The 14,401-nt window shown below is 39.2% G+C and overlaps 1 protein-coding gene across 7 annotated transcripts in view; it reads left to right on the plus strand.

The window, feature by feature from the left end:
• Positions 1-14,401, plus strand: part of sh3pxd2aa (SH3 and PX domains 2Aa) — a 90,954-nt gene that overhangs the window by 49,766 nt on the left and 26,787 nt on the right. For 5 of the 7 annotated variants that reach the window (XM_089005488.1, XM_089005490.1, XM_089005489.1 and 2 more), the window contains one exon: positions 9,619-9,644. The exons of the other annotated variants lie outside the window; for them this stretch is intronic. In XM_089005488.1, coding sequence (XP_088861614.1) covers positions 9,619-9,644 — 26 coding nt within the window. The remainder of the gene's footprint in view (positions 1-9,618; positions 9,645-14,401) is intronic. 7 annotated transcript variants of the gene reach the window in all.

Raw genomic sequence — 14,401 nt, forward strand, 5'->3', positions numbered from 1 at the left:
CGAAAGTATACATACAGCAGCGCTAATATTTGGTAACATGTCCCTTGGCCATTTTCACTTCAATTAGGTGCTTTTGGTAGCCACCCACAAGCTTCTGGCACGCCTCTGGTTGAATCTTTGACCACTCCTCTTGACAGAATTGGTGCAGTTCAGTTAAGTTTGATGGCTTTCTCACATGGACTTGGTTCTTCAACAATTAAGTTAGGAGAGCCATTCAAAAACCTTAATTCTAGCCCGATTTAGCCATTACATTACCACTTTTGATGTGGGTTTGGGGTCATTGTCCGGTTGAAACAACACCCAAATCTTGGGGCTGATGACTTTAGGTTATCGTGAAGAATTTGAAGGCAATCCTCCTTCTTCATGATCCCATTTACTCTCTGATATCAATTCGAGCCGTCAATGACAGCAATGTAGCACCCAGAAAAAGCAGAAGATTGCGCCCAAGCTCCGTTGGAAATGGGCTGATTTGTCAGCTGGGAATTTGTGTCAGCTAGTATCAAATAGTAGTCTTGGTGCAACACACAACGATTCACCATCGCATTATTTATGTGTTTTCCTTCTAATTTCGCCATCAACACGAAGTTTTCAGACCAAACAAAGTACCCAAAATGCATTGTGTGTCGCTTTCTCGGTCAGGGGCGTTCCAGACGTGACGTCACGGTAGGTATCGTCACCAACTCAAAAACAAGACTTCCTGAATAGTCGGTGCGAGTCTTAAAAGGTCAAATCTAGCTATATGCGGTGGAATCTTTGTGAAACACGCTCAGTAGAAGTCACTTGAAGTGATTTTACAAATTATGGACACCACTTGTCCGGAGGCGTCGGTTGTCCTTTATTATATATTTATGATATTTTTTTCTGTTTTTGTTTTTATTATTTTCTTCAACCTGTTCTGGTTTCAGTATTTAAGCAAAAAATCAACTGTAATATATTAGGATGGTTGATACAGTGGTTTACTGTATCTTAAAGATAAAACATAAACAAATTAATAAAAATAATTGACAATGTTTTTTATCGGCAGAGACACTTAAAGTGGACAAATGTTATCACATTATGCTGTTATTGTTCTCAATTTTACTAGTTGGTATTATGGCATTATTAATATGAAAAGCAAATTAGTGACCATTGTAACCACCTGGAACGTGAAAGTTAGCGAATGCTCTCTGTGCACATATAAATAAAGCCATATAACAGAAATATTGCTTTGTTAATTTTTTTACATGAATAATTAATTTTTAATATAGTGTGACATGATTTTTAGTTAATTGGGAATTTAAGCAACAAAAAAATAGGGAAAAATTATAGATCCCCCTAAAATATGGCCATCTGAAAGGAGCTGGAATTCCCATTACTAATGTTTTCACCAGTGTAAATGAATAGTGAAAAAAATAAAAATGGATACATGTTGTTTTGTTTACTGATGGCACGGTGTGTTCAAAGTTGTGATGTTTTTAGGTGTTGGCTTTTTGATGGTCTGTGAGGAAAATGTTTAGGCTCTTATCAATGAATAAAAGCGGCTCAGGTAGTCAATTGGTTATGACCGGCTTACAGTGCAGAGGTCGTCGGTTCGCGTCCCGGACCGTATCCCTGTGGTGGAGTTTGCATGTTCTCCGGACCCGCGTGGGTTTTCTTCCTAGGTCCCGATTCCTCTTCCTCCACTCAAAAAAAACATGCATGGCTGGCAGATTGAACATTATTGACCATAGGTGTAGTGAAGAGCCACAGTTTGCTTCTTTGTGTGCCCTGCGATTGGCTGGCAACCCATTCCGCTTTAAGCCAGCCTTGGGCGAAGACAGCTGAGATAGGCTTTTGCTTTTTTCCGACCCTCATGAAGGAATTTGCGCTACGGAAAATGCATGAGAGATGAGATGAGATGAATTTTTATAAAGTTCAAGGACAACCAACAACAATTTTTGAGTTTCCTAAACTGACACCAGAAAAACGTAAATTGATCTCTCCCCAAATGCAAAGCACGATCAAAACGTCTTAAAGTGCCTCGAAAACTGCCACAAATGAGCTTGGAAGTGGGCAAGATTCAGAAATACCGCTTTCTTGTTCGTGACGTTATATTGGTTACACACTGCCTTCCTCCAGAAGAAACAATGGCTTCAGAGTTCAGTTTCTGCGAAGATGCTTTCTTGATGCTCATCCAGTTATGAATGTGATTCAAAATAGTTCTGAAGAGGAAAGCGTCAATGTTTGCAATCGAATGAAAAGGTCCTTCCATATCAATTCGTCCATCTGGACTGACTGTAGCGCCCAGAAAATTGCACAAGATGGCACCCAAGCTACGTTGGAAATGGGCAAATTTCGCTGGGAATTTGGCTACAAGTATCAAATAGTAGTCTTGGTGCAACACACAACGATTCACCATCGCATTATTTATGTTTTCCTTCTAATTTCAAAAACAACACGAAGTTTTCAGATCTAACAAAGTACCCAAAATGCATTGTGTGTCAATTGCTCGGTCATGGGCGTTCCAGACGTGACGTCACGGAAGGTATCGTCACCAACTTAACACAAGACTGCCTAACTAGTCGGAGCGAGTCTTAAAAGGTCAAATCTAGCTATATGCGGTGGAATCTTTGTGAAAACACGCTCAGTAAAAGCCACTTGAAGTGAGTTTACAAATTATGGACACCACTTGTCCGAGGCGTCGTTCCTTTATTACACATTTATGACACTACACTCTTTTTCTTTTATTACACTCTTCAACCTACTCACATACAGTATTTAAGCAAAAAATCAACTGTAAGAGATTAGGAAGGTTGAGACAGTGGTTTACTCACCTGAAAGATAAATTAAACAAATTAATAAAAACAATCCACAAAGTATTGTATTTATTTTGGCCCTTGGTTGAGCCCTGCTCTACGTAATTCAATCAATCAGCGGGCACTTTTTAAGACAGACAGCCCTTCCGTATTCATTGGTTGGGTACCAAAGCTTCTCTGCCAGCACAGAAGTCAGGAGAGTGAAGGCAACAAAGCCGACTGATAAACCCAAAATAAAATGCCACAATTTTATGTCAAATAATTTCACAGTCAAATATCCTTTAAAATAAAACAAGTCCTTGCAGGATAACACACACACACCTTACAGGATGTTGCACTTTACACAAATACTGTCTCTTACCCTCCTGTTGGAGCTCACATGCCCAATGTTTTTGAGATGAATTGGCAGGCGGAGATAACTGCCTGACCCCTAATTCTCCCAATTTTCCGACAATGAAGCATATTGTTGTTGAAAGCAAACAGGCCTAAAGGAGATGTCATGATTCAAAACCTTCAGAAATTTTGTGATGGATGAAGACCAGATTGCCGATCAAAAAGGCCAGGGCAGGAATAGTCCAAAATAAACAAAGTTGATCAATAGTTTGAGGTGCTCATGATATGCCCTTTGAACACATACAGTGAAGGGAAAAGTCCAAGGAAAAGAAGAAGAACTCAACTCACGAACGTCTCTTCACACAACATTTTAAAGTTCTGAAGCATTGCAACAGGAGAATATTGCTTAATTACAACAGAAATTTTTTGGAAGTGAAAGGTCAAATGACAGCATGGATAAAAAAAAACTTTGGGCAATGACATGAGCTAAATAGGGCAAATAAATGATGCTATGCCCTTCAAGATAAAGGACCATCAAGTTGTCTTTATTACCTTGTTTTTTTCACATTTTGTGCCTGATGCGACTTTTGGAATCTCAGGATTTCTTGAGAAAAAACATGACACTTCAACCTACAAGATTCACAAGTGTAATTCGACTATATATATATATATATATATATATATAGACGAGACTATATATATATATATATATATATATATATAGCAAGGCCTTCTCTGCTGGCCTAACATAATCAGACATCATTATCATAATTATAATAAAAGTCAATTTCATTAAAAAAGTATTTATTTCTAAATATGTGTATAATTATTCTACATACTGTTTTCTTGATGTTATATTATATCCATTTGGTTATGCTCCTTTCAGTGTTGTAGTTTTAGGTCAGAGTTTTTAATCCAATCAGAATTCAGCTAGTTTGTGTCGCCAGGCTGTATGAAATCTGACCGACGTATTCAGAATCAACAGTGAGGGCGTCTGTGCGCTGTACATGAACGGGCACATGTAGTTGATATATAGTTGCGATAGCCAATCAGATCACGAGTTGGCACAGTAAGGCCACAGCTAGAGGGCCTCGCGTTGAACATGACGTACGTGTCCTGTGATTGGATACTCACTTTACCTCAGCCCTCAGCGGAGGCAGCGCTATGCAAATCAACCATGCTGACAACAGATCAGACCCAGAAACTTTCGCAGAAAAACAAAGTATATCTACTCGTTTTTTTAACCCACAATGGCTGAAGGAGAGGACAACTCGCTGTCGCATGTAGGTAAGCCTATTCTCACGAACAAATGAAAAACATTTGTTTTCTTTTATTTTCAACAAATAGTTCGTTTTGTGAACGTCTTGTTGTTTTTCTTATATTAAACTGACATTTTGTAATTTAGCGTAAAATCTTGTTAAAGATTGCATATTCTTGGTGGACTTCATAAAACTTTGTGGACAAATGATTTTAAATTTCCTTTTATTTTAAAGGGTTTGCAGTATCACGTATAGTGACAAGTTCTAATTGCTGATGCAGATTTATTGATGTGTAATTGCTCCGGAAGATAGCCTGTGTTGTAGACGATTAAGGTGATGCCACGCCCAGTACTGCGTGCGTGTGCTTTTGTAAATGATATCTCCAGCCGTTGTGTCATAAATTATGGTATTACGAGGGATATTTGTTCAAGTCGGACTAAGTAGGACTTCACTGAAGGCCTAGGTGTGAAATGCACGGACCGCCACTGATGTAAAGTCTCGTTATATCGATATTCTCGGGAGTCGGAAAAAATATCGATATAACCGGACTATCGATATATCCGATCCTGCGGCATGTAATTTTCTCCTTGAGTTCATAGAAACAGTATCGTAATAAGCAGTACTATCGATATAACCGATATCGATGTAACGAGACTTTACTGTATATATATATATATATATATATATATATATATATATATATATATATATATATATATATATATATATATATATATATATATATATATATATATATATATATATATATATATATATATGACATTGCTTTGCATGCTGTTTGCATGCTGTTTTTGTGATGAGTTGTCGTCCAGGGTCAAAATCGTTTGATCTTTTCCTGGTCCTGTTCACATATGAAAGCGTCGGTACATCAAATATCCTTGATATAACATAGTCAGTTGCAGTTCGAATTATTCCAACCTCTCTGGTTCCTGATAGGATGGTCCAATCTTTCTTTCTGCAACCCGATTACCATTTTCGCTGCATATTTCGCGACCACAGACTGTAATCTGCAGATTTTTTTTCAACACTTCTCAATTGTTTTTATTTCTGGACTGATAGTATTGTTTTGAAATTACAGCCGAAGTCGAAATTATCAAAAGGGTCCTAGGGCGCCCCCTTGCCGGTAAATGTATAAACAGCATTGATTCATTAATTTTCAGAACTGCTTTATCTTCACTTGGGTGGGGGGAAGGGGGCAGTAGGCGGGTGACTACCTGAACTGGTTGCTTGCCCCATTCGCGCTCACACTCATACCTCGGGTTAATTTGGAATGTTCCGTGTTAATAATTTCACACCTAAATCGCTCAGAGTATAAATGGCTTACCTGGCCAAACTCACAAGAGAAAACTATTTTTTGGACTAACATTTTGGATTGTATTAGCCTTTATTTTTTCCGTACACCATTAAGCCTGCCAGCTCAAAAATAACCTATGGTTGGTGTATACTTTGACCAATTTACTCAATCTGATACAATTTTCCGGTTTGTTTTCTATGATAACCACATTTTGTTTTGCCCAAACAAAATGTTACCAAAGTTGTGTATCGGCCAATTCTTTTTTTGTTTTTCCATTTCATGACAGAGCAGAATTGATGTAATAGAGCACGAGTGTCACACTCATTTTTTGTCGCGCAAACAAAGTACCCAAAATGCATTGTGTGTCGCTTTCTCGGTCAGGGGCGTTCCAGACGTGACGTCACGGTAGGTATCGTCACCAACTCAAAAACAAGACTTCCTGAATAGTCGGTGCGAGTCTTAAAAGGTCAAATCTAGCTATATGCGGTGGAATCTTTGTGAAACACGCTCAGTAGAAGTCACTTGAAGTGATTTTACAAATTATGGACACCACTTGTCCGGAGGCGTCGGTTGTCCTTTATTATATATTTATGATATTTTTTTCTGTTTTTGTTTTTATTATTTTCTTCAACCTGTTCTGGTTTCAGTATTTAAGCAAAAAATCAACTGTAATATATTAGGATGGTTGATACAGTGGTTTACTGTATCTTAAAGATAAAACATAAACAAATTAATAAAAATAATTGACAATGTTTTTTATTTATTTTGGCCTTTTTTTTAATTTTGACCCCTGCTCTACGTAATTCAATCAATCAGAGGGCACTTTTTGAGACAGACAGCCCTTCCGTATCATTGGTTGGGTACCAAAGCTTCTCTGCCAGCACAGAAGTCAGGAGAGTGAACCACAACACAACAGCGGTGTAATAAACCCAAAATAAAATGCCACAATTTTATGTCAAATAATTTCACAGTCAAATATCCTTTAAAATAAAACTCTGTCTTTGCAGGATAACACACACACACACACCTTATAGGATGTTGCACTTTACACAAATACTGTCTCTTACCCTCCTGTGTGAGGTCACATGCCCACTGTGGCTTGAGATGAATGGGGTGAGGCGGAGAGTTACGTCCTGACCCCTGTTTGTCCCACTTTTCCGACAATGAAGCATATTGTTGTTGAAAGCACACAGGCCTCGAAGGAGATGTCATGATTCTTCTCCTTCAGAAATTCATCGGGTGATGGATGAAGACAGATGCCGATCGAGCCGGCCAGGGCAGGAATAGTCCAAAATAAACAGTGTTGATCAATATTTTGAGTTTCTCTCATGATATGTTCTTTGGACACACATACAGTGAAGGGAAAAGCCAAAAGGAAAAGAAGAAGACCTCAACTCACGAACGTCTCTTCACACAACATTTTAAAGTTCTGAAGCATTGCAACAGGATAATATTGCTTCTTGTTACAACAGAAATTTTATAAAATGAAAGGTTAAAATACAGTATGGATAAAAAAAAAACTTCGGGGAGAAGACATTAGCTAAATAGGGCAAATAAATGATGAGATGCAGTTAAATATAAAGGACCATCAATTTTAGTCTTTATTATTTGTTTTTTAACAGTGAGTGTGTGTGTGTGTGTGTGTGTGTGTGTGTGTGTGTGTGTGTGTGTGTGTGTGTGTGTGTGTGTGTGTGTGTGTGTGTGCGCGTGCGTGTGTGTAATTTTTGGCTGATGTAATATGATGTAGGCTCGTTACTCCTCATGTTCGAAAACTCTGCAGGGGTGTCATTGGTTTCATTGGCGGTGAGATAATGATTTTGGTTGGTCTCTGGTTGATAGAGGAAATGTACTCCCAGTAAATGGGGAGTGACAATGAACAGATTGCAGGTTCTTGGCTTCTATAAATAGAACCCTGCTTCCTCCATCTCTTAACTCAATTATGCACGCTGAGTCTAAAAGTTGCTGTTGACCATACAAACCAAAGCAACCAAAAGCCACACATTTGCTTCTTTAGTTTATCCATGTGATGTAATCCCATTAGCCACCTTTAAGCACAGCAGTTTAAAGGGCAACCGACGTCACTTTTGTTTTTTTATCTGACATCAGAAAAACGTTTTGTAGCATCTAAAATACCCAAAACACGCAGGCTGATATTTTTAGTCAAATGCAAAACACCAATAAAAATGACTTCAAGTGTCCAAAATGCAAAAAAATGAGCTGCAAATTGCGCAAGTCCCGCCCCCAGTTCATGACGTCACGCCAAGACGTCTTGCATTGCTCGAGAATCCAAACAATGGCTTCAAATTCGGAGAATACGCTTTCTTGTTACACATCCAGTTATGAATGTGATTCAAATAGTTCTGAAGAGGAAAGCGTACATGTTTGCAATCGATTAAAGAAGTCCTTCCGTGTCATTTTGAGGCATCTGGACTGCAATGTCGCGTCCCACAAAAGAGGCAAAAAAATGGCGACCAGCTTCTGTGAGGAATGAATCACAGGCTGAAGATAAATTCCTTCCATGGATCTTGGACTCCCTCTTCCTGCGGCTTTTGGGTGCAACACAAGGTTTTCAAACAGTACAGCAAAATACATTGAAGTGATGGAAGGACGCTACAATGTGTCTTTTTTACGGTCGGGGGGGGGTCCTTTCATGACGTCACGTACGGACTTGTCACCAACTCAAAAACAAGACTTCCTGAATGTTCAGCGCGAGTCTTAAAACGTAAAATATAGCTTTAATATGCGGTGGAATCTTATTAAAATACGCTCAGTAGAAGTCATTTGAAGCCATTTTACACATTATGGACATAACTTGTCCGGAGACGTCAGTTGTCCTTTAAATCAGGGGTCGGGAACCTTTTTGACAAAGAGAGCCATAAAAGCCAAATATTTAGAATTGTTTTCAGTGAGTCTCTCTCTCACACACACACACACACACACACACACACACACACACACACACACACACACACACACACACACACACACACACACACACACACACACACACACACACAGAGAGAGAGAGAGAGAGAGAGAGAGAGAGAGAGAGAAAGAGAGAGACAGGGAGAGATTCACCATGAATGTGAATGGTTTTCCGTTCCTTGAGATTGGTAAACAATCCAGCCAAAGTATAGGAATGAAAGTCCCCTGGTCGAGTCCATCAGCGAAGTTACTGCTAGCTAGCCTGCACACTGCTCAGTAGCTTGCTCGTTTGCTTTCTGCTATTTGTCGCAGAGTATAGAGTATTGATGCGAATGTAGAATGGGGCATGTCAAAGTGCCACTGACGTTCGACTGTTTCATCGATGATATTGTTTCATTGCTAATTAGAATCTCGGCAAAACCTTTCCTCTTCACAAAGGCCAATCCTTCAGTCCAATCAACTTGAAGTGTACAATACTCATGCCATTTTCTATGCTGGTCATTCACTTGGAGCTCATGGCCGAATAGGCTTTTTCAAAAGGGGGCGTTTACCAGTTTCCACAACAACTGCAACTGGACCAATCTCATCCAATACAAATCCTTGTTGGAGTGCTCCAAAAGGAAATGAGCAGTGAAAATGTGATCGATGAATGGATTCAAAAACCGAGAATATGTTGTTTTATCTGCGAGCCAGTTGCAATCAACAAAAAAGCCATATATATATATATATATTCCATGACAAAGCAACAGTAGTAGAGGAAGAGGTTGATGGAGCCCTTTGATGTCACGTGACTCTGTACGTTGGCCACTGTCCAGGCGGCTGGTGAAAGTCAACTCTCCCTCCCTTCATTCCCCAGTCTTTTCCCTCAACATATGCAGGAGACATCATGTAAACTTAAGCCCGATATTTGTGTTTGTCGGGATGTTAGAATCAAGTGACCGCATGGATTGTTGTTGACAAAGTGGCATCTTTGATCACTAACCATGTTGCTTTTGTGCTGCTATCCCTTCAGGGACTATGGCTCCAAGCGCAAGTCGGGTAAGTCACCTGTTTTTCTTCACACTTACTTTCCTGATGCGACTTTTGGAATCTCAGGATTTCTTGAGAAAAAACATGACACTTCAACCTACAAGATTCACAAGTGTAATTCGACTATATATATATATATATATATATATATATATATATATATATATATATATATATATATAGCAAGGCCTTCTCTGCTGGCCTAACATAATCAGACATCATTATCATAATTATAATAAAAGTCAATTTCATTAAAAAAGTATTTATTTCTAAATATGTGTATAATTATTCTACATACTGTTTTCTTGATGTTATATTATATCCATTTGGTTATGCTCCTTTCAGTGTTGTAGTTTTAGGTCAGAGTTTTTAATCCAATCAGAATTCAGCTAGTTTGTGTCGCCAGGCTGTATGAAATCTGACCGACGTATTCAGAATCAACAGTGAGGGCGTCTGTGCGCTGTACATGAACGGGCACATGTAGTTGATATATAGTTGCGATAGCCAATCAGATCACGAGTTGGCACAGTAAGGCCACAGCTAGAGGGCCTCGCGTTGAACATGACGTACGTGTCCTGTGATTGGATACTCACTTTACCTCAGCCCTCAGCGGAGGCAGCGCTATGCAAATCAACCATGCTGACAACAGATCAGACCCAGAAACTTTCGCAGAAAAACAAAGTATATCTACTCGTTTTTTTAACCCACAATGGCTGAAGGAGAGGACAACTCGCTGTCGCATGTAGGTAAGCCTATTCTCACGAACAAATGAAAAACATTTGTTTTCTTTTATTTTCAACAAATAGTTCGTTTTGTGAACGTCTTGTTGTTTTTCTTACATTAAACTGACATTTTGTAATTTAGCGTGAAATCTTGTTAAAGATTGCATATTGGACTTCATAAAACTTTGTGGACAAATGATTTTAAACTTCCTTTTATTTTTAAGGGTTTGCAGTATCACGTATAGTGACAAGTTCTAATTGCTGATGCAGATTTATTGATGTGTAATTGCTCCGGAAAATAGCCCGTGTTGTAGACGATTAAGGTGATGCCACGCCCAATACTGCGTGTGTGTGCTTTTGTAAATGATATCTCCAGCCGTTGTGTCATAAAGTATGCTATTACGAGGGATATTTGTTCAAGTCGGACTAAGCAGGACTTCACTGAAGGCCTAGGTGTGAAATGCACGGACCGCCACTGATGTACAGTAAAGTCTCGTTATATCGATATTCTCGGGAGTCGGAAAAAATATCGATATAACCGGACTATCGATATATCCGATCCTGCGGCATGTAATTTTCTCCTTGAGTTCATAGAAACAGTATCGTAATAAGCAGTACTATCGATATAACCAATATCGATGTAACGAGACTTTACTGTATATATATATATATATATTCATATATATATATATATATATATATATATATGTAATATATAGTATATATATATATATATACGATATATATATATATATATATATATATATATATATATATATATATATATGACATTGCTTTGCATGCTGTTTGCATGCTGTTTTTGTGATGAGTTGTCGTCCAGGGTCAAAATCGTTTGATCTTTTCCTGGTCCTGTTCACATATGAAAGCGTCGGTACATCAAATATCCTTGATATAACATAGTCAGTTGCAGTTCGAATTATTCCAACCTCTCTGGTTCCTGATAGAATGGTCCAATCTTTCTTTCTGCAACCCGATTACCATTTTCGCTGCATATTTCGCGACCACAGACTGTAATCTGCAGATTTTTTTTCAACACTTCTCAATTGTTTTTATTTCTGGACTGATAGTATTGTTTTGAAATTACAGCCGAAGTCGAAATTATCAAAAGGGTCCTAGGGCGCCCCCTTGCCGGTAAATGTATAAACAGCATTGATTCATTAATTTTCAGAACTGCTTTATCCTCACTTGGGGGGGGGTGACTACCTGAACTGGTTGCTTGCCCCATTCGCGCTCACACTCATACCTCGGGTTAATTTGGAATGTTCCGTGTTAATAATTTCACACCTAAATCGCTCAGAGTATAAATGGCTTACCTGGCCAAACTCACAAGAGAAAACTATTTTTTGGACTAACATTTTGGATTGTATTAGCCTTTATTTTTTCCGTACACCATTAAGCCTGCCAGCTCAAAAATAACCTATGGTTGGTGTATACTTTGACCAATTTACTCAATCTGATACAATTTTCCGGTTTGTTTTCTATGATAACCACATTTTGTTTTGCCCAAACAAAATGTTACCAAAGTTGTGTATCGGCCAATTTTTTTTTTGTTTTTCCATTTCATGACAGAGCAGAATTGATGTAATAGAGCACGAGTGTCACACTCATTTTTTGTCGCGGGCCACATTGTAGTTCCGGTTTTCCTCTCGAGAGGATATTGGCATTTTTGTAGTGCGTGTTGTATATGTTTTTCCTCCTGTGTTCTGTCCTCCGGGTCCGTGATCATTGTGGTGCGTTCATGTCATGTTCTGACGACTGACAACTTATGAATAGTGGGGTGTTCAGATGTCCAAAGGAGATATTGGTCAGTATGTGTGGGTTTCCTGTGTACTTTTATTTTGATGTCTCCGTTGTCCGTGTGGTGTATGTTCAAGTCCAAGAAGGCGATGGATTGGTTTGTTTCGTCTTCATGGGTGAACTTGATGCTGCCTGTCGTGTCTATGGAGTTGAGGTGATCTGTAAGCTGTTGTGTATGTCCTGTTATGATTTTTTCCAGAATGTCGTCCACCTATCGTTTCCATAATGTTGGTTTGTATGTTTCCGGGGGCTGTTGAAAGAGCTTTTTGTTCCAGGTCCTCCATGAAGAAGCCGCACAAGATGGCAGAGAGTGGGTCCCCCATGGCGAACCCTTCTTTTTGTCTGTATATGGTGTTTCTGAATTGGAAATATGTGGATGTGGCAATGAACTGGAGTAGCCGGGTTATGTCATGTGCTGTTAGATTGGTGCGTTTTTTTGAGTGTCCTGTCTGCTTTTAGTCTGTCCTGTACTATCTGAATGGTGGCTTTGGTGGGTGTTTTGGTGAAAAGTGAGATGACGTCATGTGATATGAACATTTCATCTTTCTGTACTTTTATGATGGCCAGTTCTGTCGCGAGCTGCTTTGAGTTCTCGCAGTGTTAGTCAGTGTGTCCCAGTAACGGTTTTATTATTTTTGATAGTGCTTTGGAGAGGTTGTACGTGACTGATCCGATGCTGTCTACTATGGGGCGGAGAAGTGTATCTGGGTTGTATATTTTTGGCGTGCCATAAATCATGGGGATGATTTTTGCTGTGGGTACCAGGTGGTTGTACGACTATTTGTTTATTTTATTTTCGTTTAATAGGGGTTTGAGTAGTGCTTTAAGTTTGTTTTTCTTTTCTTCTGTTGGGTTTTTCTTTAATATTTCATAGACGTCGTCCTGTAATAACTGCTGCATCTGTTTTTCATATTTTTCCGTGTCCATAATCACTGTTGTTCTGCCTTTGTCTGCGGGGAGTATTGTGATGTCTTTGTTTTTTGGTAGTGTTATCATGGCTCTTGGTTAATCTTTAGTAATATTACTGGGTGGTGGTTTGGCCGTTTTTAATATGCCTGCTATTTTGTTGCGTAGTGCTGCTTTTTGTCCTGGGTTTTTTTCACATGCTAATTCCATTGCTAGAATGCATTTGTCATATGGTATTTTCTCGGGGGTGACTGTGCAATTGAGTCCTTTTGATAATATGCTGCGTTCTGCCTGTGTGAGGTTGTGGCGTGACTGTAGTACAGTGTTCATAATGTACAGTGACTGTACATTATCGACACGAGCTAAACTGTAGAAATTTAGTTCATATACGAAATGTTTTTGAACACTTTAATGGCGATATGCAGAAGGACAGCAATGCGGTCTCACTGCAGAGCAAGCCAGCACAGTTAGCATCGTCATTGCGCAATCCATGGTGAGGCTCAGCCGGCTGCTGCCTCACCGATAGTCTCTACTTCGTATTTGAACGGTAAATGTGAAAATTCAGCGATTTTGAAAAAAAATCCAAAAATGGTCAAGTTAAATGGAAAAGAACGTTAGAGTGCAAATCACTAAATAAATATAACTTTAATACATTTTTTCATTTGATATTTCCATGGTGACAGGTGAGGCATGGCCTCACCTGCCTCCCGACTGCACGTCATTGCCCACGCCTCAAATCGCGCTTCACAAGTTGTTTCAACTGTTTACTCGGCACACGCCTCGGAGCCTCGGCAGTCGGGCACATCACGAGTGGGCATGGTCGAAGTGAGCACACTCACCATTATCACTGTTCAACATTGTATTATTTGTCTGCCAATCAAATATGCCTGATGGAATACCCCGCCAAAACGTCTACATGTGCCCGTTCAATTTCTGTTTGCTTAATTTTTAGATTTATTTTACTTTGTCATGCCACTCGATCAGGTGACAGAACAAACTGTGAATATTATTATAGTTGTGAAGTGGGAGCAGTATTCGTTTTCAAGGCAACACAAAGAAAAAAAAAATCATTTGAATTCAATGCCACTTTCAAATGTAAAACTATTGATATGAGATTATCGTTGCAAAAATACCAATATACTTGAGTTTTAGATCAGCAATATGATGTCGCTTTGTGGACATCGATCGACACAATGATGCCATCGACATGGGCCCTCAGAATCATGTGTCCGGGCCAGCAAATTGACAAGGCCAGTAAAAGCACCATCATCAACTGGAAGTTGTTGAAGCTTCACATCGGTAACCCTGCTCTTCGGGAGA

This window comes from Hippocampus bargibanti, linkage group LG10 (genome assembly GCF_051943395.1).
Source record: "Hippocampus bargibanti isolate YZ-2025 linkage group LG10, ASM5194339v1, whole genome shotgun sequence".
Lineage (NCBI taxonomy): Eukaryota > Metazoa > Chordata > Actinopteri > Syngnathiformes > Syngnathidae > Hippocampus > Hippocampus bargibanti.